This window comes from Bombina bombina, chromosome 6 (genome assembly GCF_027579735.1).
Source record: "Bombina bombina isolate aBomBom1 chromosome 6, aBomBom1.pri, whole genome shotgun sequence".
In the NCBI taxonomy this organism is placed as follows: domain Eukaryota; kingdom Metazoa; phylum Chordata; class Amphibia; order Anura; family Bombinatoridae; genus Bombina; species Bombina bombina.
The window spans coordinates 904937942-904965150 of NC_069504.1; the positions used below are offsets into that span (position 1 = coordinate 904937942).

At 36.2% G+C, this 27209-nt stretch overlaps 1 protein-coding gene and 1 non-coding gene across 2 annotated transcripts; one reads left to right on the forward strand and one right to left on the reverse strand.

Moving 5' to 3' along the window:
- Positions 1–26519, reverse strand: RAB11A (RAB11A, member RAS oncogene family). The gene is made up of 5 exons (XM_053718533.1): positions 26369–26519; positions 13751–13946; positions 10912–11105; positions 8558–8638; positions 1–997 (listed from the first exon to the last, which is right to left on the reverse strand). The coding sequence occupies exons 1-5, from the start codon at positions 26406–26408 to the stop codon at positions 858–860; spliced, it is 651 nt and encodes a 216-aa protein (XP_053574508.1). The 5' UTR covers positions 26409–26519; the 3' UTR covers positions 1–857.
- Positions 26520–26915: 396 nt separating this feature from the next.
- Positions 26916–26987, forward strand: TRNAQ-CUG (transfer RNA glutamine (anticodon CUG)). The gene has a single exon. It is a non-coding gene; the product is annotated as a tRNA-Gln (tRNA).
- The last annotated feature ends 222 nt before the right edge of the window (positions 26988–27209 follow it).

The window sequence follows — 27209 nt, forward strand, 5'->3', positions numbered from 1 at the left end:
AACAATGAAAAACATCACATTTTTTATTTCTACATATAATTAAACATTTATAGAGAACTGAATTTTCAGTGTCACATCCATTTATTACTGAAACTCACTCAAGATCACTGACTGGGCAGGCAAAAGAACCAAAAGAATGGTCATAACACAGGGTCCTATCTCTTTGTGTGACAACTGGCACTAGGAGGCTCTTCTTTCAGAATTAAAATCAGCCTAAAAAGTTGGAACTTTTAGCACTGACATATGCTGGGGTTAAATACTCCCAAAACAAAATTGTATCAAAATGTCCCTTTAACACACATAGCAGATCTCCCCTTACAAAATTTACATTTTCCCAGTGACTTCCAGCAAAAAGGAACAAAGTGTCACCATAATGTAATACAGAGAAATGGGAGATCACAAAGTATAAGGAGAAAATGCCTTCAGCAGGCAACATGCGTTTATTTAATATATTATACAGATGCCTCTGAGTCTAAAAGGGCAAGGGGGGGGGTGAACCTGCAACCATAGTGTCTTATTAAGGATGGAGAGGGAGGTGGGGGAGACTAACTGAAAGCAGGGGCAACAGAGGAGGAGAATTAGATCATATTTTAATACAGAACATTGAAAATAATAAGAATTTAAGACATGTAAAAATCCAGATGGAATAGTAAAATTAAAGTATTTATACACATACACGCAAAAAAAATATATATTAACAACGAAAAAAAAAAAAAAAAGAATTCCAAAAAGAGTCCATGGCAGGACATGGGGAATATACAGAACCTGGCACCCCTAGAAAAGGAGCCAGGAATTCCTAGCCTGGCCCCTCTGCAGCTGGCCCAGGGAAAAGCCTGGCATACAGCAGGCAGCAGCCATTATATGTTCTGACAGCATTGCAACTTTGGTTTGTTTTCAGTGGTGGGTGGCACATCGATGTGAACCACGTTGTTACTGGGGGATATATCATTCACGCGGATGTCAGACATCTGCTTCTGTGAAACAATGCGGTAAATCTCTGGAAGAAAAAAAAAAGGGAGAAAAATACACAAATTACTACTTTTATCAACATCATACAATTCTGATCAATCAGAATACACCATCATGTGATACATCAGGGGTTCGTTTTATTTGCCATGGTTGTTTTAGAGCAATCTCTCTTATAAGGGCAAAACACAAAGCGTACTTGTTTTTTATTGTCAAATGGGCTGAACATGGCCGTTACATTGTCGTGTATTAAATAAATAGTCTCTTAAATCTCAACGGAATTATCTAAACATTTTTACCCTACAGTTTTTTCTTGCAACTTAAAAAGGTGGCAGACTAAGTAAATATTCAAAACACTAATTTTACTAAAAGATAAACTCAGTGTTGGGAGCAAGGTTATAAAACACCAGAAGAGACTATACATGACTGCAAACAAAAGTATGTCAGATTATGGAATCCACTTGATGTGGCTAATCTTAAAGGGATAAAAAAAAATGGGACATGAAACACAATTTTTCTTTCATGATTCAGATAGAGCATGCATTGTTAAACAAGTTTCTAATTTGCTTCTATTAACTCATTTTCTTCATTCTCTTGGTATCCTTTGTTAAGAAACATGGAGGTAAGCAGCAGTTTTTTCAAGAATGTAATTCATTTACAAGAGCACTAGATGGTGCCACTTTTTCCCTGACGTAATGCTCATTACATGTGAACACTACTAACCTAGTTATCTCTTCAAGAGAGGATACCATGAGAAGAAAAAAAAAAAAGCAAATTTATTAACAGAAGCAAATTGAAACCTTTTTTTTTTTTTTTTATTGTATTCTGAGACTGAATCAAGATAGGAATTAGTTTGTCCCTTTAAACTCTACAAAAAAGAATGTGCAAGTGAAAGAACACTATTTAAAATGTGATTAGAAAAAAGTAATATTTCAAAAGGAACAGTCTAGACCCTTACTTCATCATTTATTGTTACATACCAGACCAGCATCTTATAGATATGGGAACAGTTGTAGGATGCTGCTCTTATATGTAACAATAAATAATCAAAATTATGTATTGGGTCTAAACTTAACCTTTAAGATGTTTATTTAGATTCTGAATAGAACAAGAAAAAGGTGTTTTTAGTACTATATGTTAACCAAGCCATGAATGTTCACCTGCCCATCGTGCCAAGACAAACACAATAGGCAAGTCCTGGTCTAGTACACACAATGCTATCTTTAAAAGGAACATAAACTTCACAAGTGACTTATAAGGAATTAGTGCCCAGTATTTAAAAATACCTCTTAAAAACTGGGGCACTTTAATCCAATAAACTTTACAAACATGTTTTTTTCATTACGTTAGACCGCCGATTCTCCTGTTTTTAAAGAGTATTTTTAGATACCGGGCACTTATTAAACTTTACAATCACTTAAACAATGCTTCCTGTAAAAGCCATCATTTTATCAGCAACAGCTTTTACTCTGATCAGGCCAACATAAAGCTACATGCATACATGTACTCGGTGTTCCCAAATTAAAATACTGCGCCTCCTCAAATACCCAAAACTGGGCTAGCTTGCAAGTGGCGCACTGTTGCAACCGTGCAAACACGCATATTACAATTTGAAAGTAAACTTTGTGCTCGAGCGCAAACAAAAACAGCTCTCAAAGTATTAGCGGGACTGGAGACCTAGCGTCAAATGTAAAGGTTATAAAAAAAATTAAAAAACATGTTCAAAACAAAAACTATTACACTCATATATACACTTCCTGATTAAAAAATAAATAAAACATGAATATTAATAAAACTGTTCTATAAGGAGGGGGAGAGAGAGAGGGGGAGAGAGAGAAAAGAAGAGAGAGAAAGAGAGAGAGAAAGAGAAAGAGAGAGAGAAAGAGAGAGAGAGAGAAGAAAAGAGAGAGAGTTTGGAATATAAATAATTTACATTCCAATGTTCTTCACTTGGAAGAAAATGTTCTTCGTTGGTCTAATGAGTCAGGTTAGCGTGCACACAATAAGCCCCAATTGAAGTCTAAGGGGAGAAGTTAGAGCTGTCTCAATATATGAACTCCTGAAATTAGCACGCCTGATCTTGTAATACGAGCACTACCCTGCCAGCGTCAACATTTTTTTACTTTGAGTGAAGGTTGCGCGCAATAAAATATTTTGTTTTAACAAACATTTAAACGGTTTTTACTTAAGTTTTTTTCTCTTTTTAGTTAAAACCAAATGCACATAAGAGGGGGGAAAAAAATTAAGTTTGTTTTTGTGTCAAAGCCATATCGGTGATACACTCATGTAAACATCACGTTTTACCCCTTTCCGACGTTAGGACGCTCCATGCCATCCTAACTGCACTGGGCTTCCTGAATGGGATTGCGGTCTGAGGGGAGTGCCTAGCGTCATAGGGACACCCCCTGACCCGAATCCCATCACTGAAATCTCGCGATCGTATGAACTATTGCGTGATTTCAATTTGTTTACATTGGAACGTTGTTCCGATGTAGACAAATGAGCACAGTCATGAAAGGGTTTAAGATCTGTCATGATGGATGACAGTGTCATGTATCTATCATTCATTTGGTCATCAAGCTGCTGGATCAATTTTGAAGTCTATTTCATCTGCATCTGGGTCATTACTGAACCTAAGTACATAAATGAAATTACCATGCACCAACTAGCTTTAATATAAAAATGTACACAGTGCACTTTATTAGAATATAGGCAAATTTTTCACAGAAATACACACAAATATACAGTATATATACGTGTGCGTGTAAAAAAATGTGCTAATGCACAGCACTGGTAAAACAAAGGATGCAAGCCTTCCATACAAGTGGCTGCAATCTGTTGCAGACAGAGTATAAATTGAGGATAAACCAAAATAATAATAAAAGAAAAAGCCTTAAAAGGGACCGTCTATTCCAGAATTTGTATTGTTTAAAAGATAGATAATCCCTTTTTTACCCATTGCCCAGTTTTGCATAACCAACAGTTATATATATATTATACTCTGCAATGAGCATAGTTGTGCTGCCCTATTTCTTACACTAGGTGACACTAAATACATCACATTGCCTTCTGCAATTTCCATTTAGCAAATTATAATAGCACGCTTGAATACCAATCTCATCCATAATCAGATATAGTTTCAGAATATATACACAGTATATTGTGAGACAAGATGTATTGTATTGGGAGCCCACAATAGGTTTGTGATCTGTAAATAGTCCTACATATAGTTGTAATGTATTATCATGGGACAAACGCGCCATTATCTGTACAAGAAAGATGCTTCTCTGCTAGCAGTAAGAAAGACGTTAATAGGCAGAGGGTGTCTATATTTCTATTATTTAGGGGGGCACAAGCGTGTCCAGCATAAATCATTATTTTGTAAACATAACAGTACTCTGTTCCTACTAATATTTAGAATGGGATCCCTCTAAAGACGACATTGCTTGGGCTTCTTAGCTCCCAAGGTGTTTACGTGTATGTGGGTGTAACAATGTACAAATACATACATGCATTAAAAAGGGATAGTCTAGTCAAAATTAAAAACTTTCATGATTCAGATAGAGCATGCAATTTTAAGCAACTTTCTAACTTACTCTTATCAAATGTTCTCCGTTCTCTTGGTATCTTAATTTGAAAAAGCAAGAATGTAAGCTTAGGAGCCAGACCATTTTTACTTCAGAACTTGGGTAGCGCTTGCTGATTGGTGTCTAAATGTACTTGCTTTTTCAAATAAAGATACCAAGAGAATGGAGAACATTTGATAAAAGTAAGTTAGAAAGTTGCTTAAAATTGCATGCGCTATCTGAATCACGAAAGTTTAATTTTTGACTACACTATCCCTTTAACTTAATATTGGGGTTGAAAACATTAAAATCATTTTTTTTAATAATATCACATAAAAATGCAGAATAACCTAGAATGTTAGGAATCGGAAGCATAATGTTAAGACCGGGCTAACAGAATAAAAAAACTATCACCTCAGCATCATTTGAATATGCTATACCTGGTCTACACAATCTACAAACGGCAAGTAAACACAGACTGCCGCCAGGGAAATGAGAACAGAGTTATGTGTTCTCCAGCTCTTCCTATCTTGTGACCTTGAGAATATTCCCATGTTCACGTACCTAGAGGACAGATTTAACCCCATTGTTGCCACAGGTCCACTGATGCAAAATAATTAGTAACCAATTACAGCCAGAAGGCAAAAATGGCCAAGGAAGACAGAAAAACATGCGTCACTTACTGGAAATTACAATCATCCAGCTTAATTTTTATAATAGTAAGGATAAAATCATTATAGTGAAGAAAATAAAAAATAAAGCATATGTCACTGAAAGAGAAAATCTTAAAAAACAGGTACTGCAAAAAACCTGGAAGATAGTGCCCAATTACAAGGTACTGAAATACTAAGAGGTGTGCAGTGATGATGACCAAACAAATTACTTCAAATTAAAATATTAAATCAATATCAAAATATTGAAAATTGAGAATGGTGTATTTTAAAAAGGGACAGTAAAGTCAAAATTAAACTTTCATGATTTAGATAGGGCATGCAAATTTTAAACAACTTCCTAATTTGCTTTTATCATCAAATTTGCTTTGTTCTCTTGGTATTGTTTGTTGAAAGCGAAATCTAGGTATTGTTCACATGCTAATGTATAAGCCATTGAAGGCCGCCTCTTATCTTGACACACAGCAGTAGTTCATGTGTGCCATATAGATAACATAGTGCTCACTTCCAGTTGAGTTATTTTTGAGTTAGCACTGATGGGACACTACTTGAAAATGTATATTGTTTAAAAAGATAATCCCTTTATTACCCATTCCCCAGTTTTGCCTAACCAACACTGTTATATTAGTATACTTGTTACCTCTGAGTACCTTGTATCTAAGCCTCTGCAGACTGCCCCTTATCTCAGTGCTTTTTACAAACATGCATTTTATCCGATTAGTGCTGGTTCCTGCATAACTACACAGGAGTGAGCACAACGTTATCTAATATGAACTAGCACTGTCTGGCTTTCAAAAGCTAATAAAAAAGACTTGAGATAAGAGGAGGCCTGAAAAGGCTTAAAAGCAGACAGAGGTTTAGAGGTATATTAATATAACAATGTTGGTTATGCAAAGCTGGGGAATGGCTAGTAAAGGCGTTATCTATCTTATTGAACAATAAAAATAAAAAAAATCAGGTAGGCTCTCCCTTTAAAGGAATGATAAAAGCAAAAAAAAAAAAAATAGTGCAGCAATCAAAAATCTTAATATTTTTTGAAAAATGAAGGCGATTATATTTATATTGAAAATGAAAGAAAATACAATGTTTGTACACAGCATATCCCTAGTGACAAGTTATAAGGACAATGCCAACAGCTTTATTTTAGGTGAGACGTGCACACAAACCGAAAGCAACTTTACCAGAGCGTTCTACAATGTCAGTAGTTTGTATATAAGGTGCAATGGTGTTTTTTACTCTTTGTCAGAGTCCCCTTGTCTATGTGCTCAACCACTACTAAAGGGTTAAAGGGACATAAAACCTAACATTTTTCATTCATGATTCAGATAGATTATACACTTTTAAACAACTTTCTAATTTACTTCTATAATCAAATTTTCTTTATCTAGGTATCTTTTGTTGAAAAGCCAGGGCAAAAGCTCATGAGTGTACACGTGTCTTGAGCACTATATGGCAGCAAGTGTGCATGAATGTTATCCATTTTCAAGAGCACTAGATGGCAGTATTATTTCCTTCCATATATTATTCTTTAACAAAGAATACCATGGGAACAAAGCAAATTTGATAACAGAAGTTAATTGGAAACTTTTGCTATGTCCAATCTTCACCAGCCTAACCTTACTCAGGTGGTCTCAGTAGGAGAAATTAAATAAGATACTGTCACACATTCAAGTTCTGCAAAATGACAGTTGTCTACTCACATGAAAAGAGGGTAGTTTGGCCGCAGAAAAGAAATTCCAGCAACACTGTTAATGTATTCAGAAAGTTTTCAGATTCAGCCACTGTTAATTTGCCGTTACGTTCACAGAAAATTCAAGTTGTTTTATGTCCCTTTAAGTTTATGTAGTTGCATGTCCACATATAGGGAGTAAAACTATTTGTGGCTGAAGAATTTTTTGTGTGCAGTGTAAATGATGTACTTTGAGATTTCCAGCCTGTCTTAGACATGAAATGGCACACAAGGATAATATTTCACTGCTGTACTTTGAGCAGCAGAAGGCTCCTACCACTGACTTAATGAATAACGACAAAAAATACTTTCACCATAAGGAAGCAGATGTATTATAATGGTTAGTACATTAGAAATACAACCAGCACCACCGTACTGATGAGGAAGAAAACGTGTGGAAAGCTTTGTTTGACTCATGAACTGCAAACAGTATATGTTAAAAATTCTGAAAAAACAAGCAACATAGGAATATATTTTTACAATGTAATTTGCAGTGACAAATTTGTTATATATCCAACTTTTTTTTTTTTAATCATTAAAACACTCTGGGCCGGAGTGAAAGCAATATTTGCACTCCACTGTGTAACACCAGTGCACGCTAATGTGCGTTGGCATTACAAGTTGTCAGCAATGCAAATGTGAGCTTGTGTTTGCATTGCGATCACGAGAGCGCGCTTCCATAAGCTCCAGAGACAGCATCAGAACCTAAGCGCAGTGATGGCAGCAAATATATATATATATACACACACATATTAACACAAATATATATGTTTATAAGCATATACATATATATTTCCCATAGTCCACAATGTAAAGGCACTCCCACCAACTTTACCCTCAAAATACTGCCTAGTGCTTAAAAAATAAAAATATGCTGCTATCTTTATGTTTAATAAAATACACTACACTGTATTTTGGGGGTATATGGGGCACATTTATAAAATTAACCAGAGATCTAATCTCTGATTAATTTTATAAGCGCTAATTGCTATTGTGAGCTTGCGGTAGCAATAACTAGACAATTGTAATCGCTGGTTAATTATCTCACGCCTGCAAACGGGCACATTTTGGATAATTTAAAGCTCCACCTATAATCTAGCCTGTACCTTTAAAAGGGACATGGATTCCAAAAAAATTCTTTCAGGATTCAGATAAAGACTACAAATTAATAAAGGTTTCTAATTTACTTCTATTATAAAATGTGTTTAGTTCTTATGTTATTCTTTGATGAAGAGATATCTAGATAGGTAGTGTGCACGTCTGGAGCACTACATGAACGGAAATAGTGCTGCTGTCTAGTGCTCTTGCTAATGTATAACATTGTTGCAAAATTGCTTCCACATCGTGCTGCAGACACATGCCCACTCCTGAACTTACCTTACTGCTTTTCAACAAAGGATAACAAGAAAACAAAACCAACATGTTGATAATAGAAGTACATAGGAAAGTTGTTTCACATTGTGTGTTCTATCTGAATCACAAAAGAAACATTTGGGTTCGATCAGGAAGCAAGTTGCTGGTCTACTTTACACATGAAACAAGTTTGATGACTTTGTTCTTCTTTACAATTAAAGATGATACCAAAGGTGTTTATGCTGATGCACTAAAAGAGGAGAGGATCTCACCTGTTAGGATGGTCTGGAAAGCAGCTTCCACATTTGTTGAGTCCAAAGCAGATGTCTCAATAAAAGATAAACCATTCTTTTCTGTAAGAGCACACATCAAGAGCGATCAGATCATTTCAGAAATAGCCGTATTAATATAAATCTGTGTGACACGTACATTAACACGTATATAGGTAATCTGTATGACACGTACATTAACACGTATATAGGTAATCTGTATGACACGTACATTAACACGTATATAGGTAATCTGTATGACACGTACATTAACACGTATATAGGTAATCTGTATGACACGTGCATTAACACGTATATAGGTAATCTGTATGACACGTGCATTAACACGTATATAGGTAATCTGTATGACACGTACATTAACACGTATATAGGTAATCTGTATGACACGTACATTAACACGTATATAGGTAATCTGTATGACACATACATTAACACGTATATAGGTAATCTGTATGACACGTACATTAACACGTATATAGGTAATCTGTATGACAGGTATATTAACACGTATATAGGTAATCTGTATGACACGTATATTAACACGTATATAGGTAATCTGTATGACACGTACATTAACACGTATATAGGTAATCTGTATGACACGTACATTAACACGTACATAGGTAATCTGTATGACACGTACATTAACACGTACATAGGTAATCTGTATGACACGTACATTAACACGTATATATGTTTTCTGTATGACACGTACATAGGTTTTCTGTATGACACGTACATTAACACGTACATAGGTAATCTGTATGACACGTACATTAACACGTATATAGGTAATCTGTATGACACGTACATTAACATATATATAGGTAATCTGTGGATAAATCTATACTGCTCAATTCACACAAACAGCATCAGTAAGAATTTTGTAAAGTTTATTTAAAATCAAAGAAAAACAAACCTATAACATTGAATAATGCTTCATCCCAGTCTTTACAATGTTTAACTCACTCTGATCAAAAAGATAAAATGCTTGAGTCCAAGTGAAAATTATAGGGTGTCACTAGGTGCTCTGAGATTTAAAAGGGACAGTCCACTGGATTCTTGTTATTGTTTAAAAAGATAACGTATTTCTTACCCATTCCCCAGCTTTGTACAACAAACATTGTTATATTAATATACTTTATATCCTTTAAATCTCTGCCTGTTTCTAAAGCCCTTGCCGCCTATTATTTCAGTGCATTTTATTAGCTTTTTACAACCAGGTGGTGTTAGATCATGTGTGCCATATAGATAACATTGTGCTCACTCCTGTGGAATTATGCATAAACCAGCACAAACTGGCTAAAATGCAAGATTGTAAAAGCACTAAGATAAGGAGGCAGTCTGCAGAGGTAAAAAGTATATTAACATAACAGTGTTTGTTATGCAAAACTGAGAAATGGGTAATAAAGGGATTATCTATCTTTTTAAACAAAATGTTTCAAGTAGGCTGTCCCTTTAAGTATTTTCTAATTTCTAGAAAAGCACTTGGATCCTTTGCTCATGGAATTTGTCTTTTCAGAGCTGGATTTATTTTTATGAACGTTCACACTAACATCTGTGCAAATCCAGATCTTAGCATTGAACTTTCACAGAAATAAACCCGGCAACGAAAAGAGCCGAATCCCAAGAGCGCCTGCCTTCTTCCGCATTTGGATCCTAACGAGGGATCCAAATGCACAAGTCTACTAATTATAAAGATTTTTCAGCTAAACAAGGGAATAAATGTAAATAAAATACACCAAATTATGCTGAACAACAAATTTCATACATCTCCTTCTAACCATGGATGCAGCCAATATGAAACATAGGTTACACTACATGTATCTGAAGAAAAGCTGCTGCACATGTGCAAACAGGTCAGCGCTGGAATGTAGTGAAAGCTAGATTTCAACATGGCAGCACCCATGAATAGAGAGAGGTGGGGCATAACCTCAATACTATGCTTAGATAATGTATTTTGTGTCGATGTCCCTTTAAATGGGGCATTCTAATATGAATATAAAATCCTCTAATTATTTACAGCAGTAAATGTTTGCAGTAGTGGAAGATGCAACACAATAACACAATGCAGCATCAGAAAAGGGTATGGTCAGAGAGCCAATTAGAAGTCACATATACATATTGTACGTGTAAAAGAGATAGATAGATATATATATATACATACACACACACACGTACGTGTGTGTGTGTGTGTGTGTACACATTTGGCTAGATTTTGAGGAAATTCATCAAACCCTGCAATGCACTGTTAATATTGCATGTGTCCATTAAAGCAAGAGGCTGTACCCATGGATTTAAGTGAAAGCCACCTATGACAAAATTTCCATACTAACCTGCAAATGCTCGGGCTTCATCAGTAGGCACTGATCTTAGATGGCGCAGATCGCTCTTGTTTCCGACTAACATGATGACTATGTTGTTGTCCGCATGGTCCCTTAACTCTTTTAGCCATCTTTCTACATTCTCATATGTCAGATGTTTGGCTATATCATAAACCAGTAGAGCCCCAACAGCTCCCCTGTAATACCTGCGTGGAAAGAAAACCGTTACAGCAGAAGATACAAACTGTCCAGACATGAACATAATCTAACAAAAGTTGTTTTTTTCCCCCATCTGATACTTAGAAGCTCTTTCTGCTTCACATATTCAGAACACATACCTCGACAACTGAGAGCTTACTGTTGTGCACTTTTTAAAAAAAACAAAAAACAAACACAACAACCTTTTGTAAATGGAACATGAAGTGCAAAAAGAAAAGGCTGTTACGTCATATAGGCAAATGAAAATTCTCCCTGTAGGGGATTAAACAGTACAGCGTCACTTTCATTTTTATTTTCATGTCCCTTTAAAGCTATGGAGATGTGTTTTTTAATAGAATTAGGAGGGACCAAAAACGCTTCCAGCTAAATTGTTGTGCAGACTTTGTCTTATCTAATTCCAAGTCTAAGCAAATAGCAATATAGCTGTAGTTTTATTTATTTTATTTATAAGCTTGTCATACAAAATATACCTGCCTTGCTGTGTTTTGGCAACATAATATGGGCATATAGAAGCCCCAGTCATCTAGCCATGACGGTTTAATCACAAGCATCTACGCTGACCTGCGTGCACAGGCACAATGTCTAAGAGCCATGAAGGTTTATGAGTAATGAAGGTGTTTCTCATATGCATGAATCTCTGCTTTGTATACTGATCTCCTTGACAACGAGTAAGGCAGTGTGGGAGCACAGATGAAATACAGGTCATGTTAAACCAAATAATTATTTAGTGGTAACTTCATGAATAAACATTTCCAGCCTGTTATATTCATTAAATGTAAAGCAATTGGTCAAAATATATAAAATCTGAAATAAATATGAGACAATTTAATGATCATTCAGGCTAGGGGGAGGGGGCACAAAATGTGCAAATATTAAAATGCCCATCAAGTAATGCTGATGTGCTTGATTAACATGTGCACGCTGCAGCACTTGTGAATGACAAGGCCTAAAGGACTTTATGTCTGTTGGCCAGTAAGCCACGAGGGGGAGGAGTTAAAATGTACAATCCTCCTTTTTTAGATGCTGCCGACTGTGATATGTTTCTTGAACTAGCATGACAGGATCACCACATTAATATAAACTGTTTGTGTTAAAATGTAACAATAGCATATTAAAAGGGACATTATACTGCAACATTAGCTCCCCTTTAATGTGTTCCCAATTATCCATTTTACCTGACAAAGGGCAATCAATATTTTACAAATTGATCCTTTACCTTTGTCATTTAAAATACCTGTCTTTTTCCAGTTAAAGGGATAGTAAAGTCAAAATTAAACTTTCATAATTCAGATAGAGCATGCAGCTTAAAACAACTTTCCAATTTACTTCTGTTATCAAATTTGCTTTGTTCTCTTGGTAGCTTTTATTGAACAGTAAAAAACAAGGTAGGCTCATAAGAGCTCAGGAGTGTGCACGTGTCTTTAGTACTCTATGGAAGCAGTGCTTTGCAACATTATTTTTAGCTTTGTTATACAATGTTACGAAACACTGCTGCCATAGAGTACTAGCTCTATCCGAATAATAAAAGTTTAATTTTGACTTTACTTTCCATTTAAAGCAGACACACTGAAAATAGCAATACGTAAACAAGAAGCAGTAGTAGAAATCAACCTCAATAGGGCATGGGAGAGAAAACCCAGTCCATTTGAAAGGGTGTATTGTTTGCTATATGTAGAAAAGAGCAGCATCTAAATATACTAGGTCTAAATATACTAGTGGGGGGGGGGGGGGAGGAGTTTGCATGAAAAAAAAATGTTAAGTAAAAGCTCTTTAAATTTAAAATAATAAAGCTGTAAAAGTTGTAGATTTCCTTATAAGCACTTCTTGCTAATACTCAACCACTAGTAGGAGGTGCACAAATGATACCAGCATTTTAGTTTAAATTGACAGTTTTTACTCAGGTAATGAAAATAACGTTTAAAAGCTGCGCTGATAAAATATTTTATTATATATATATAGATAGATAGATAGATAGATAGATAGATAGATAGATAGATAGATAGATAGATAGATAGATAGATAGAGAGAGAGAGAGAGAGAGAGAAAGAGAGAGAAAGAGAGAGAAAGAGAGAGAGAAAGAGAGAGAGAAGAGAGAGAGAAAGAGAGAGAAAGAGAGAGAAAGAGAGAGAAGAGAGAGAGAGAAAGAGAGAGAAAGAGAGAGAAAGAGAGAGAAAAAGAGAAAAAGAGAAAAAGAGAAAAAGAGAAAAAGAGAAAAAGAGAAAAAGAGAAAGAGAAAGAGAAAAAAGAGAAAGAGAGAGAGAGAGAGAAAAAGAGAAATTCTCTTAAATATTTGTTTCTGTGGATTCGGTGTCATCGCCAAATGCCAGAAATACTGATGTTATGTTGTTTAACTCCTCAATTAAGAGAGATATATATATATATATATATATATATATATATATATATATATATATATATATATATATATATATATATATATATATATATATATATATATATATATATATATATATATATATATATATATATATATATATATAAATAAATAAAAAACACACACACTCTGTTATGTTGCAAATGTTACAATATTGAAGAATAAAGGGCAGGGTTAAAGCAGCAGACTGCCACATTGTGACCCCTGGACTTTAGGCTGGACACACAGAAGACTCACGCTGACGTGATGGCTCGATATCTCTCCTGTCCAGCTGTGTCCCAGATCTGGGCTTTGATTGTTTTGCCATCAACTTGAATGCTCCTTGTGGCAAACTCTACTCCAATGGTGCTCTTACTCTCCAGGTTAAATTCATTACGGGTAAATCGGGACAGAAGGTTACTTTTTCCTACTCCTGAATCGCCAATTAATACAACTGTGGGAAAGAAAATATAAATAGTCAGTCACTGTGAGAATGTGCCCGGCCGATTGGTTTACTGCCTTTACATCGATTACAGTAGGTATGGCCAACTCATGGGGGCTGCAGGTCAATATTTTCTAAACCTGAAGGACTACATATTAATTTACAATCCAACATAAATAATAATATACTTCCTGAAAATGTTCAGTGACACAGTGGATTTAGTTAAGGTTGCAGGGCACCCTCATTCTGCTTTCACCTTAAAGGGACATAAAACACAACATTTTTGTTTTCATGATTCAGATAGAACATACAGATTTAAACAAAATTCCCATTTACTTCTGTTATCAAATCACGGATGTAAGCTCATTAGTGTTCACATGTCTGCAGCACTATATGGTAGCAGCTTTGCAACAATGTTATACATTAGCAGGAACACTAATAGGAAGCACTATTTCCTGGGCAGCCATTTTCTTTTTAATGTATTCTCTATCTAAATAATGAAATAAATATTTTGGGTTTAATGTTCCTTTAAGAGGAATCTTGAGTTTTGGCCACCCAAAGCACACATTTTTATTTATATATATTTTCTTGGGGCCACAAATAATAGTACCATGGGCCACATGAGGTCCTAAGACTGCCAACCCTGATTAAAGCATATAAGGGTGTTGATAAAATGGTTAAAGGGACATTAAAAAAAATCAGAATTTAAAAGGGACATTAAACACTTTGAGATGGTAATATAAAATGATAAATCTATTATATATACATACATATACACACACAGGTGAAACTCGAAAAATAAGAATATTGTGCAAAAGTTAATTTATTTCACTAATGCAACTTAAAAGGTGAAACTAATATATGAGATAGACTCATTACATGCAAAGCAAGATAGTTCAAGCCATGATTTGTCATAATTGTGATGATTATGGCTTACAGCTCATGAAAACCCCAAATCCACAATCTCAGAAAATTATGAAAAGGTGCAATATTTTAGGCTCAAAGTGTCCCACTCTAATCAGCTAATTAAGCCATAACACCAGCAAAGGGTGCCTGAGCCTTTAAATTGTCTCTCAGTCTGGTTCAGTAGGAGTCACAATCAAGGAAAAGACTGCTGACCTGACAGTTGTGCAGAAAACCATAATTGACATCCGCCAAGGAGGGAAAGCCTCAAAGGGTAATTGCAAAAGAAGTTGGATGTTCCCAAAATGCTGTATCAAAGCACATTATTAGAAAGTTATGTGGAAGAAAAAGGTGCACAAGCAGCAGGGATGACCGCAGCCTGGAGAGGATTGTCAGGAAAAGGCCATTCAAAAGTGTTGGGAACTTTCACAAGGAGTGGACTGAGGCTGGAGACAGTGCATCAAGAGCCACCACACACAGACGGATCCTGGACATGGGCTTCAAAATGTCGTATTCCTCTTGTCAAGCCATTCCTGAACAACAAACAACGTCAGAAGCGTCTTACCTGGGCTAAAGAAAAACAGTCCTCTTTTCTAAAGAGAGCAAATTTTGCATCTCATTTGGAAACCAAGGACCCAGAGTATGGAGGAAGAATGGAGAGGCACACACTGCAAGATGCTTGAAGTCCAGTGTGAAGTTTCCACAGTCTGTGTTGATTTGGGGAGCCATGTCATCTGCTGGTGTTGGTCCACTGTGCTTCATTAAGTCCAGGGTCAACGCAGCCGTCTACCAGGAGATTTTGGAGCACTTCATGCTTCCTTCTGCAGACGAGCTCTATGGGGATGCCGACTTTAATTTTCCAGCAGGACTTGGCACCTGCCCACACTGTCAAAAGCACCAAAACCTGGTTCAATGACCGTGGGATTACTGTGCTTGATTGGCCAGCAAACTCGCCTGACCTGAACCCCATAGAGAATCTATGGGGCGTTGCCAAGAGAAAGATGAGAGACATGAGACCGCACAATGCAGAAGAGCTGAAGGCCGCTATTGAAGCATCCTGGTCTTCCATAACACCTCAGCAGTGCCACAGGCTGATAGCTTCCATGCCACGCTGCATTGAGGCAGTAATTGCTGCAAAAGGGGCCCAAACCATGTACTGTGTACATACAGTATGCATGCTTATACTTTTCAGAGGTCCGATATTGTTCTATGTACAATCCTTGTTTTATTGATTGCATGTAATATTCTAATTTTCTGAGATTGTGAATTTGGGGATTTCATGAGCTGTAAGCCATATATATATATATATATATATATATATATATATATATATCTAGGAGAGAAAGTGGTTAAAAAAAACCACAAGTCTACTATAGCCTGCACTGATTAATAAATGGCAATTTAGAAAACTCCAGAAAATGGGGAACAATCTGCACCGAGAAAAATACACACTGATACAGTGACCTGTGCTGAATCACACCTTTTATTCAATACTGCTAAATTCATACATGGCCTGACGAAGCCCGATTTGAAATCAGCCTTGTGCGGGTGAAAACGTGCGTAGCAGCAGCAACACTGGGGTAACAGCTGAACCCCTTTGTTTTTTGATCGACCGGATGGAAACAGTCAGAGGAGCAATATAGAGGTAGAGACTGTTAACCCCTGTACCAAAGTCGAGTTTGGACATTGCATGAACTCTAGGGTGAGTGCAAATATTCATCTTTATCTGCAGCAGGAAAAAAGCCAGATTTAACAGTGTGAAGAGTCAAAGGCATGGTGCGGACCGTCCAAGGATGGGTCAGGTGAGAAAGGAGTTATCCCTGATACAGGTATCCGTGTGCCGTCTCTAAATTGTTGCTTTTCCTGGAAATAGCTGCCAAGCCACCCTAGCGTTTCGATATAATTGATAAATATAAGTGTGACAACTAGACTGTTCTATTACATACTGGACAGTATATGGAATTATATACAGGGGTTACACAACTCTAGCAGCTCCCTCTTATTGTATACAGCTTTCCTCTGTCTACTCAGCATTATCACCAAATAGGAGGATTATAAGTAAATGTCCTGGCTACAAGTTAACTATGTGCACTTCTGGAATTTCATTATTGCACCATAATTATTTCCCTATGGACATTATTATTTCACTTACCTCCCGGGATGGTAATCAAAAGAGGCTATATTACTAGTCTATCTGTGTCGACACATTAGTATCTGTGGTTACTACTTTATTTATGTGTTTAATATTATTTTATCATTTTGAGGTATTGCCTCTTTAAATTTAGCAGTATTGAATAAAAGGTGTGATTCAGCACAGGTCACTGTATCAGTGTGCATTTTTCTCGGTGCCGATTGTTCCCCATTTTCTGGAGTTTTCTAAATTGCCATTTATTAATCAGTGCAGGCTATAGTAGACTTGTGGTTTTTTTTAACCACTTTCTCTCCTAGTTCTTTATTCTATACGACACTACTGTCCAGCACCCCTGGTCTGCTACTTACTAAAATTGCAGATCAGGGTTGATTACCTTGGCCTATATGTAAAATGGTGCTGTGAGATATATATATATATATCGGCCGAAACATGTCTGTATTCAATGCTCACTGCTGAGTGTGTTATACCCATATCTGCTGTAGACCCCCGGATATACACAACCGGCACGGTGTATCCGGAACAGGAAGTTTGAACAGCAAGCTTTTTAATCCAACAAAGGTTAAACAAGAGGGCCTTAACCCATAACGTTTCGGTCTATACTTAGACCTTTTTCAAATGGAGCCCATGTGAGAGATAATTGAACCACATAATGAACAAACCTTATATACCCAGTGTAATTACAAATGTAAGTGAAACATAATAATCCTGATACCTGCCTCCCGCTCAATAGCCGACCGCCCATCACTGTCGGAGTCCCATGCGTGTGCACGCATACGTGATGACGTAATACGTCACGGCAAACAGAGTAAAGCCGTGTGTATAGTGTCATGGCAACGGTAAACAGAAGCCGTTCAAAATTATGGCAATATGGGGAGCGGAGCAGTGCGCTGAAGGATGTAAACCCTAATAAGTGTGTGCATAGGGAAGGCAGGACAGAGGATTACCAGATAGTGTAATAAGACAAAAGAATTAAGATCGAAAATCCATCTTGCTTCCAATCGTAATAAAGCCAATGCTCTGTCCCCACCTCGTCTTAATCGTGGAACATGGTCAATGAGTATTACTCTTAACGTAGATAGTGAGTGACCTGCTTGTAAAAAAAAGTCTAGCGACTGGTTGCTCAGAGCTACCCGTTTTTATGGCCTGGCGTATAGCAGATTTGTGATTCGCTAGCCTTTTTCTGAAGGTAGTTACCGTTTTCCCAATATAATATAAGGAACATGGACAGATGAAGGCATAAATGACAAAGTCCGATGTGCACGTCAAACCTATGTTGGATCTTGTACCGTTTATTAGTGTGTGGGTGATGGAAACTGTTACAGGTCACCATATGATTACATGTGACACAGTTACCACATCTGTAACACCCCACTTTGGTCTTGGGTAACCAAGTCCGATGATCATAGCAGTGCACCGGGTCGCTCAAGACTAAAAGATCTCACAGATTTTTAGATCTCTTATAGACCATCCTAGGTGGTGGAAGGTCATAAAAGGGCAGACTTGTGACTACCTACACTCCGTTTTCGAAAGTGGTATCTAACACCATTAACGACAATAGGAAAATAGTGGCAAAAGACACCAGTCTGCCCTTTTATGACCTTCCACCACCTAGGATGGTATATAAGAGATCTAAAAATCTGCGAGATCTTTTAGTCTTGAGCGACCCAGTGCACTGCTATGATCGTCGGACTTGGTTACCCAAGACCAAAGTGGGATGTTACAGATGTGGTAACTGTGTCACATGTAATCATATGGTGACCTGTAACAGTTTCCATCACCCACACACTAATAAACAGTACAAGATCCAACATAGGTTTGACGTGCACATCAGACTTTGTCATTTATGCCATCATCTGTCCATGTTCCTTATATTATATTGGGAAAACGGTCACTACCTTCAGAAAAAGGCTAGTGAATCACAAATCTGCTATACACCAGGCCATAAAAACGGGTAGCTCTGAGCAACCAGGCGCTAGACATTGTTTACAAGCAGGTCACTCACTATCTAAGTTAAGAGTAATACTCATTGACCATGTTCCACGATTAAGACGAGGTGGGGACAGAGCATTGGCAGCAAGATGGATTTTTGATCTTAACACCGTGGCCCCCAAGGGCCTGAACTCAATGATAGATTTTGGATGTCGCTACAAATGAATTCCTTACAGGCATCCCCTCCTTTGGACTGAGTTAAAAAACGCAAATAAATTAACAAAAATGTCTAATGACAATTAACAAAGATGTTTCTATTTTTCCATAGGCATGAAGGCACCTTAAATACTATAAGTGCATAGGTGTAGTCTTCCATTGATACTGTTCACATATAGATTGGTTTCTTTTTTGAAACTATGATATATGTGTGTCTTTTTAAAGTAATTGACTACCCTTAGAACATAGAGCACTATCCTGCAGCTTCATTTATTTTGGTTGCTGTTCTCTGATTATTGGGTTGCCACTTAGTGTATATGTATATGTATATATGTATATATATATATATATATATATATATATATATATATATATATATATATATATATATATATATATATATATATATATATATATATATATATATATATATATATATATATATATATATATATATATATATATATAAAGTTTACTTAATTATTTTGTCTTATTACACTATCTGGTAATCCTCTGTCCTGCCTTCCCTATGCACACACTTATTAGGGTGTACATCCTTCACCGCACCGCTCCGCTCCCCATATTGCCATAATTTTGAACGGCTTCTGTTTACCGTTGCCATGACACTATACACACGGCTTTACTCTGTTTGCCGTGACGTTTTACGTCATCACGTATGCGTGCACACGCATGGGACTCCGACAGTGATGGGCGGTCGGCTATTGAGCGGCGAGGCAGGTATCAGGATTATTATGTTTCACTTACATTTGTAAATTACACTGGGTATATAAGGTTTGTTCATTATGTGGTTCAATTATCTCTCACATGGGCTCCATTTGAAAAAGGTCTAAGTGTAGACCGAAATGTTATGGGTTAAGGCCCTCCTGTTTAATCTTTGTTGGATTAAAAGGCTTGCTGTTCGAACTTCCTGTGTTGCCTGCTTTCTTCCGGATACACCATATACACCGTGCTGGGTGTGTATTCTGGACTTTGCATGTATGTTGAACTTTCCTGCAATGCACCAGGTGGCTGAAATATACTTTCTGAAATATACTTTCATTATATTTTTTTTCCCCTTTTCCTGTAATTCCATTCTGAAATTGGTAGCTTTTCAGTTCGTGTCAGAAGTTGAACTGCAAAACAGTTATATTCCACACAGCCATTGGCTGCACACTGTAGTAACCAATTTATAACTTTACCTAATTGGCCACAGCAGAGAAGGTAACCTAAGTTACAGCATGGCAGCTCTCTTTGTTTTATAGACACTAAATCTTTACACTTATTTTGTCAATATTTAAGCAGCTATGAAACTTTAAAAAAACATACATCTACATGTTATTCCCAGACTAATAATTTCTTTGAATGCATCATTCTATCTAGCATTTTAGTGTTTAATGTCCCTTTAATATCCCCAAAACAGTTTGATTGCACGTGATAAAAACTATGTAATGTACTTTATTTTGCTTGTTTTTCCTGTAATTTGCCCTTGAAATGCTGGAGGGTTTGCATGCTCCCTAAAAGGTTGGAGTGCAACATTGCTTCATTAGTGCAGAAGCTCATTTATGTATATTCTTAAAAGGACACTGTACACTAGATTTTTTCTTTGCATAAATGTTTTGTAGATGATCCATTTATATAGCCCATCTGGAAGTGTTTTTTTTATAAAAATACATAGTTTTGCTTATTTTTAAAAAACATTGTGCCGACTCCTAACCAAGCCCCAATGTTTTAGATGTATACTGACGTCTATAGACATTCTGGCTGTGTAATGGGTCTTTTCATATGTAGAGGAAGGGGGAAGTGTCTGCCTGTTCCTTTTTCTCTAATTCCTTTCAGTGGGCGTCCCAGCCTAACCTCATCAAAAGTTTTTAAAAGATTTTATACTGGATTCTTATATCTGTGCATATTCTTCTTTATAGTAGTGTCTATTACATGCAGTTGCATAAAAATTGGTGTATACTGTCCCTTTAATTATTAAACCTATGTAAAATAGGAGAACACACAAATACACACAATGAAAAAGAAAAGCTCTTGGAGAAATCCCTGAAAATATTGGGCAAGGAGGCTTTTTTGAAGGACAATGCTTAAAATGGCATAAAACACTAATTAAATGAAAAATTATGAACTATAAGAACGATTAGCCTGAGCATAATATGCAGATACATTATTTTTGAGTGAGAAAGAAATGGCTGTGTGAAATATAGCAGCGCAAGGCATGTGGAGTCTGCACTTTCAATTCTCATGGGAACTAGAAGTATCAGTTTTTCTTTTTAAATTCTAGGAAAATAAGACAAATTAATAAAAGTACATATAACTTAATATTTTATATTACAATATAAACGGCATTTTTGAACCTTTAAATTCTGATATACTACTATGCATATATGCAAAATATACTTTAAATGTCCCTTAAATGAAAACATTTTATTTTTAGATATAGGGGTGTAAAAATTGAATATCAGATGGAGGCACAACCAAGAATATTTAGGGCCACCAGAGGAATTTTATGAGCTATGTATGAGTATCTTGTACCTATATTTATGTAGAATAGGCAAAACAAAAAACTTAGGAGGATTTTTTTAAGCCATAGAATATAATAAACCATTCAACAACTTACTGCAGGCTGTACCATAAAAGATGTGTTCAGGTAGGGCACTAAACAAAGCTAATGAACACTATACAGACTGTAACACATGTCTAGTCTGCAATCAGCCAGTACAGTGAAGGCAGTATTCAGCTGTTGCGTCACATGAAGCCAGGTGTGCCAGTAAGACAGGTCTGACCTACCTTAAGGCACTTCCTGATCCTTTACAACAGAGTCTGGTGACACTGACAGAATGCTTTCACTGAGGGAGGATCACAGGGAGAGGCCTGAACCGGCAGCATTACGCAAGCTCCCACTAGCAATAGTGTTTAATCTGTACACTACAAAAGGGGCAGTGGAGTTAGACCTTTGACATCTGTTTAGGGGTTGCCATAGACATTGTATAGATGACACACACAGGACTGTAAAAACAAGCAAAGAAAACTGCTGTTTGTGAAGTATTGTGATAACAAGCACAGAGATCTCCTGATATCTTGCACTTGTATTTCCAGTACAACAAACGTCATGCTCTGTCCCAATGCCAGACTGGAAGTGTACAGAACCTGCTGCTGTTGGGAGGGGGGAAAACATTAGCTGGTACAAAGGCAGAGGTCCTGTTTAATTCATGCAAGGTTCACTTTGTACTTATCACTAGGAGCTATGCAAGAATACACAGAGCTAGACAAATTCTTATCAGGCATAGCTGGGCTCAGTTTATCAGTCTAATTTACCTCCCCCAAACCTTGCCTAGGAAACTTCTAAAGGAGCATGCACGTAAATAGTCACTAATGTAGTAATCAGAAGACCGCTCAACAATTCATACAAAGGGATGATTAAAGGGACATGAAACCCAAAAATTTTCTTTCATGATTCAGACAGAACATTTAATTTTACAAAACTTTCCAATTTGCTTCTATTAGTTAAAGTGCTTCATTCACTTGGTATCCTTAGTTGAAAAGCATATCTAGGTAGGCTCAGGAGAAGCAATGCATTACTGGGAGCAATCTACTGATAGGTGGCTGCACACGAAAAAGCCTATTTTCATTGGTTCACTAGATGTCTTCAAATAGCTCCCAGCAGTTCATAGCTGATCCTTGAAAAAAGGATACCAAGAGAATGAAGCAAATTGGATAAAAGAAGAAAATTGGAAAGTTGTTTGAAATCACATGCTCGATTTGAATCATGAAAAATAAGAAAATGAAAAATGTTGGGTTTCATATCCCTTTAAATAGACGTACAACACTTTGTAATTATAAAACTTTCTGTTTAGCAATAAACTAGCATAGTGAAAGTTTGCAGAACAGATTAAAACCATGTTGTTAAGTTTGTTTTTTAATGGCCACCTCTACTATATAATTTGCTTCATCCTTTTGGTATCCTCCATAAAAAAAAAAACAAAAAAAAAAAAAAAAACCTAGGTAGGCTCAGAAGCAGCAATGCACTACTGACTGCTGATTGGTGGCTACACATAAATGCCTCATGTAATTAACTTGCCTGAAGTGTCCAGCTACCTCCTTCAACAAAGGATACCAAGAGAATGAAGCAATTTAATAATAGAAGTAAATAGGAAAGGTGGGTTTTTTTCATATTTAAATGCCCTATTTTACACTGTAGAAAAAAAGACAAAAACTAGGTGTGTGCCAATTTAGACCACCGGGGCTTGAAAACCCATATACATACATTTGTGAAGTTTCTAACGAACAGGAGACAAAACGGTTGTCATGGTGAACCTCAGAAATAGAGAGTATGAAAAAGCATGACACACATTAGCAAGAGAGTTCTGAGCTAAATGTCTAACACAAGATATTCGATAAACAGAGGGAAGGTTATGGCTTGGAGAATTATGCATACACTAAATAAAAATCTGCAGCCGCTGCATTATATGCGCATCCTAGAAGATCCTAAACAGTGTGGTGAAGCCATGCAATCCATTAGCTGTACTAGATTGTGCATTGCATCACTGAGATCAGCACCAGAGCATGTAGGCTCTCATAAGGGTGTGCTGTGTGACTCACAATAAGATGACACACACACCCTTACAATATTTTAAGAGCGGTTACAATGATCAGTCCTGAATAAAGACTAGTGTTACAATACAGCTAACAAAAACACAACAAAGTTATGATAGCAATGCCAGTCTAATAAGAACTTCAACTTGTATGTGGTTTATAACATTAAAACAAAAATTCCACTGAAGTATAATGGTGCACAACAAAAAAAGGTTCACCAGGGAAACCTGTGCTATTATCTTAAAGTCCTGCGGATAGATTATGAAAAAATATTTTATATAGGAGATCCTGCCTACCTTGCACACTGATTTAGTGCCGCACCTATACGTTTTTGAATAAACCACTTTGGTTCAGAGTTCCCTGGTATCCTCGTTCTTTTGCGATTATATATAATATATATATATATATAATATATATATATATATATATATATATATATATATATATATATATATATATATATATATATATATATATATATATATATATATATATATATATATATATATATATATATATATATATATATTAGAAAATACAGAAAAGCGCAAAAGCAACAGATCTAAGTGGAACTAAACTGACTGCTACATATAAGGACAATATACTATCATATCCTCAAATAGTATATGTACATTTGATGTCTTTCAATCCATAACGATATTATCTTTTTCTCAGACCATATAGGTTTTAGGCACACTACATAGGCATATTATTTGAATTGATATTTTACCTTTGCCTTACTACATACATGAATATAGTGGTCTTCTGTATTAGGTGGATAGCGCTGAGTATTTGTATGGTTTTTTATATATATATATATATATATATATATATATATATATATATATATATTCAGTGGACAGTACTGTATATAAATGATCGGCATTTAAAATAATTCAAAATCTTACTACGGTACTCAAAAATAATCTACACGAAAGAGCAGCAGTTAAACAAGTAAGTATTCTGCATGAACATGGGTTAAGTAAAATGCATTGAAATGTAAAGGAAGTGTATGTTTGTATAACGGATACCTAGGTATCTATGGACCTTTGACTGATAGGACAACTCCCACAAGGAAACAGCTGGTTAATTCAGCAAGGGAGGGGGGGTTAAACAGAGTACATTTTTCAGTATAATGTTCCTTTAACGTGTTTAAAAAACATGCCCTCTTATTATAAGAGTATTACACAAATAAAGAAGGAGAAAAACACCTTTTGTGTAATAGGGATTAGATAACTATCAAGACAATCCAAATGCACTCGCACAATCTAAATTATGGCTTGACAAATACCAGTGAGCTATGGCTCCATACATTTTACTCCTGGCTACTACTTTATTGAATTATTATACAAGTAGCTACATAAAACCTACTTGCCAGCATCCAAAACATAAAAAATTAAATCAATTGGCCTCAATCAGACTAACTGCAAAAGTTTAAAAAGGTGAATTCTACAATAGTATTGAATAGGTTAAAATTCAGATAACACCAATAAAATGTTATTGAAACTTAATAGACATACAAAGTATAATACAGATAATTTGCATATACATAATTTATTGTATCCTCAAATTAAGAAAAACTGTGGTATATGAATTCATATTTGTGCTTACGCAAAATATTGCTACATATGAGGCAATCTGAGATTCAGACATTTCCTACTAGTGCTGAATGAAGCTTTAGTGGGGGAGTAAATGTTCTGTACAGGCTGGTGCTCCCCCCACACCCCCCCCCCCCTGCATTCCTTACCTATGAGAGGTCAAACTCAGCTTCAACCACTGACCCTGAACACCAGCATCCAGCAGGGTGAAAGTCCCAATGCATTCTGCACAGCTTCTTAGCCTCAGCCCTAAGAAATGCCAAGACTCACGTCTTCTAAATATGCACTTCTGACTATAGACTTTTCAGCATTTCATATATCTAAAATCCTTCTTGGTTATTAAATTGTGTTACAGGTTCCACAGTACATTAATTGTTTTAATATAACATTAGGTAATAATCAAGACATCAACACCTAAATAGACAAGTGGGGTAAAAGTTTAATATTAATACTAAAGAGAGCAGAAGCAAAATAATTTGTATGAGCCCCATTTATTGATATAGAAATAGCTAAGAGCTATTAGAAATAAGGTAATGCAGGTGGAAAATAACTATCAGGCCCATGAACATAAAGCTTTTGTGACCATACCAAATAAATAGGACAAACAAGTTGTTTAAAAAAATATAGATTTTATATCACTTCATATGTTATTTAAAAATCTCACAACATAGTAACATAGTTTTCCTTTATAAATTAAGAAATACCTAATCACAGTACTTTTGCAAAACCTGTTTCAGTTGTTAAGCAACACAGGTTTAAATCGTTGGCACTTGGCTGTCAGGGGCTGTATTTACGTCACAAGTGGCACTGGACAAAATAGTGAGTACCCATAAACTGGCACCTTTATTTATAAAGCTCTGGTAAATTATTCATGTCCCACTGACAGGCTAACCAAGACTCAGGGCATCACGTACACGTTCTCACTCTGAGCCTCTAACAAATATACATTTACATATCTATATCCTCAGCTCCAGTAAATATACCCAACGCAGCACCATTTATAATTGTCTGAGGCTTCATTACCACACCGCGCCCTAACTTACCTTTGAATAAGAAATCATACTCATCGTCCCTAGTGCCCATCCTGTCGAAGAGTGTTATGTACAAGAGCTTCGGTTCAGCAACAACCGACAGAATCTCCAGGAAGCCCGGTGTGTGCCCGAACCCCTCCCTGTAACAAGAACAGCGCTTCCGCCCAACCTCGACCCGGAAACGCTGGTACACGTCATCTCCGTATTACCTGTGCGATTGGCTGCCATCTTTGTACACTCAATAGAATTTTGACAGACCATAAATGTGATAGAAAGAAAGTGTTATTTAACTTTAATAATAGTTTTTTCATGGTTGGCATTATGATGTGTTTTTCCTACAGTTCCAGCTTGACTTATAATGGTGTCGGGAGTTTTATTAAATTGACAGCGTGAGGTAAAATATAGAATATCAGAGGGTATATATGCCGCCGAAGCGCTTTTTAATTTTACAACCAATAAACGGGTTTAAAAGAGGATATATTTTACGTAGAAAAATGATTTCACAAATTATCATTGTAGCCGCGGTGAAAAATCGTTTTGCAAGAATTGGTGAAGAAGAGGTTCCATGGTGTAATGGTTAGCACTCTGGACTCTGAATCCAGCGATCCGAGTTCAAATCTCGGTGGAACCTAATGTTTTTGTTGTAAATTTTTGTATTACACTTGGGGATATAATTCTTTATTTTGGGTTACTCTTTTCACATGGAATACTTTTTTTTAATAAAACAATAATTCTATTATTTAGACAGAAAAGTGTAGATTATAATTTGCAGTAATAACGTTTTGTACTGGAATTGCTTGTTATTAAATTGACTGATACATTGATGATCTTAGCTCAGACTTCAGTCTATGAA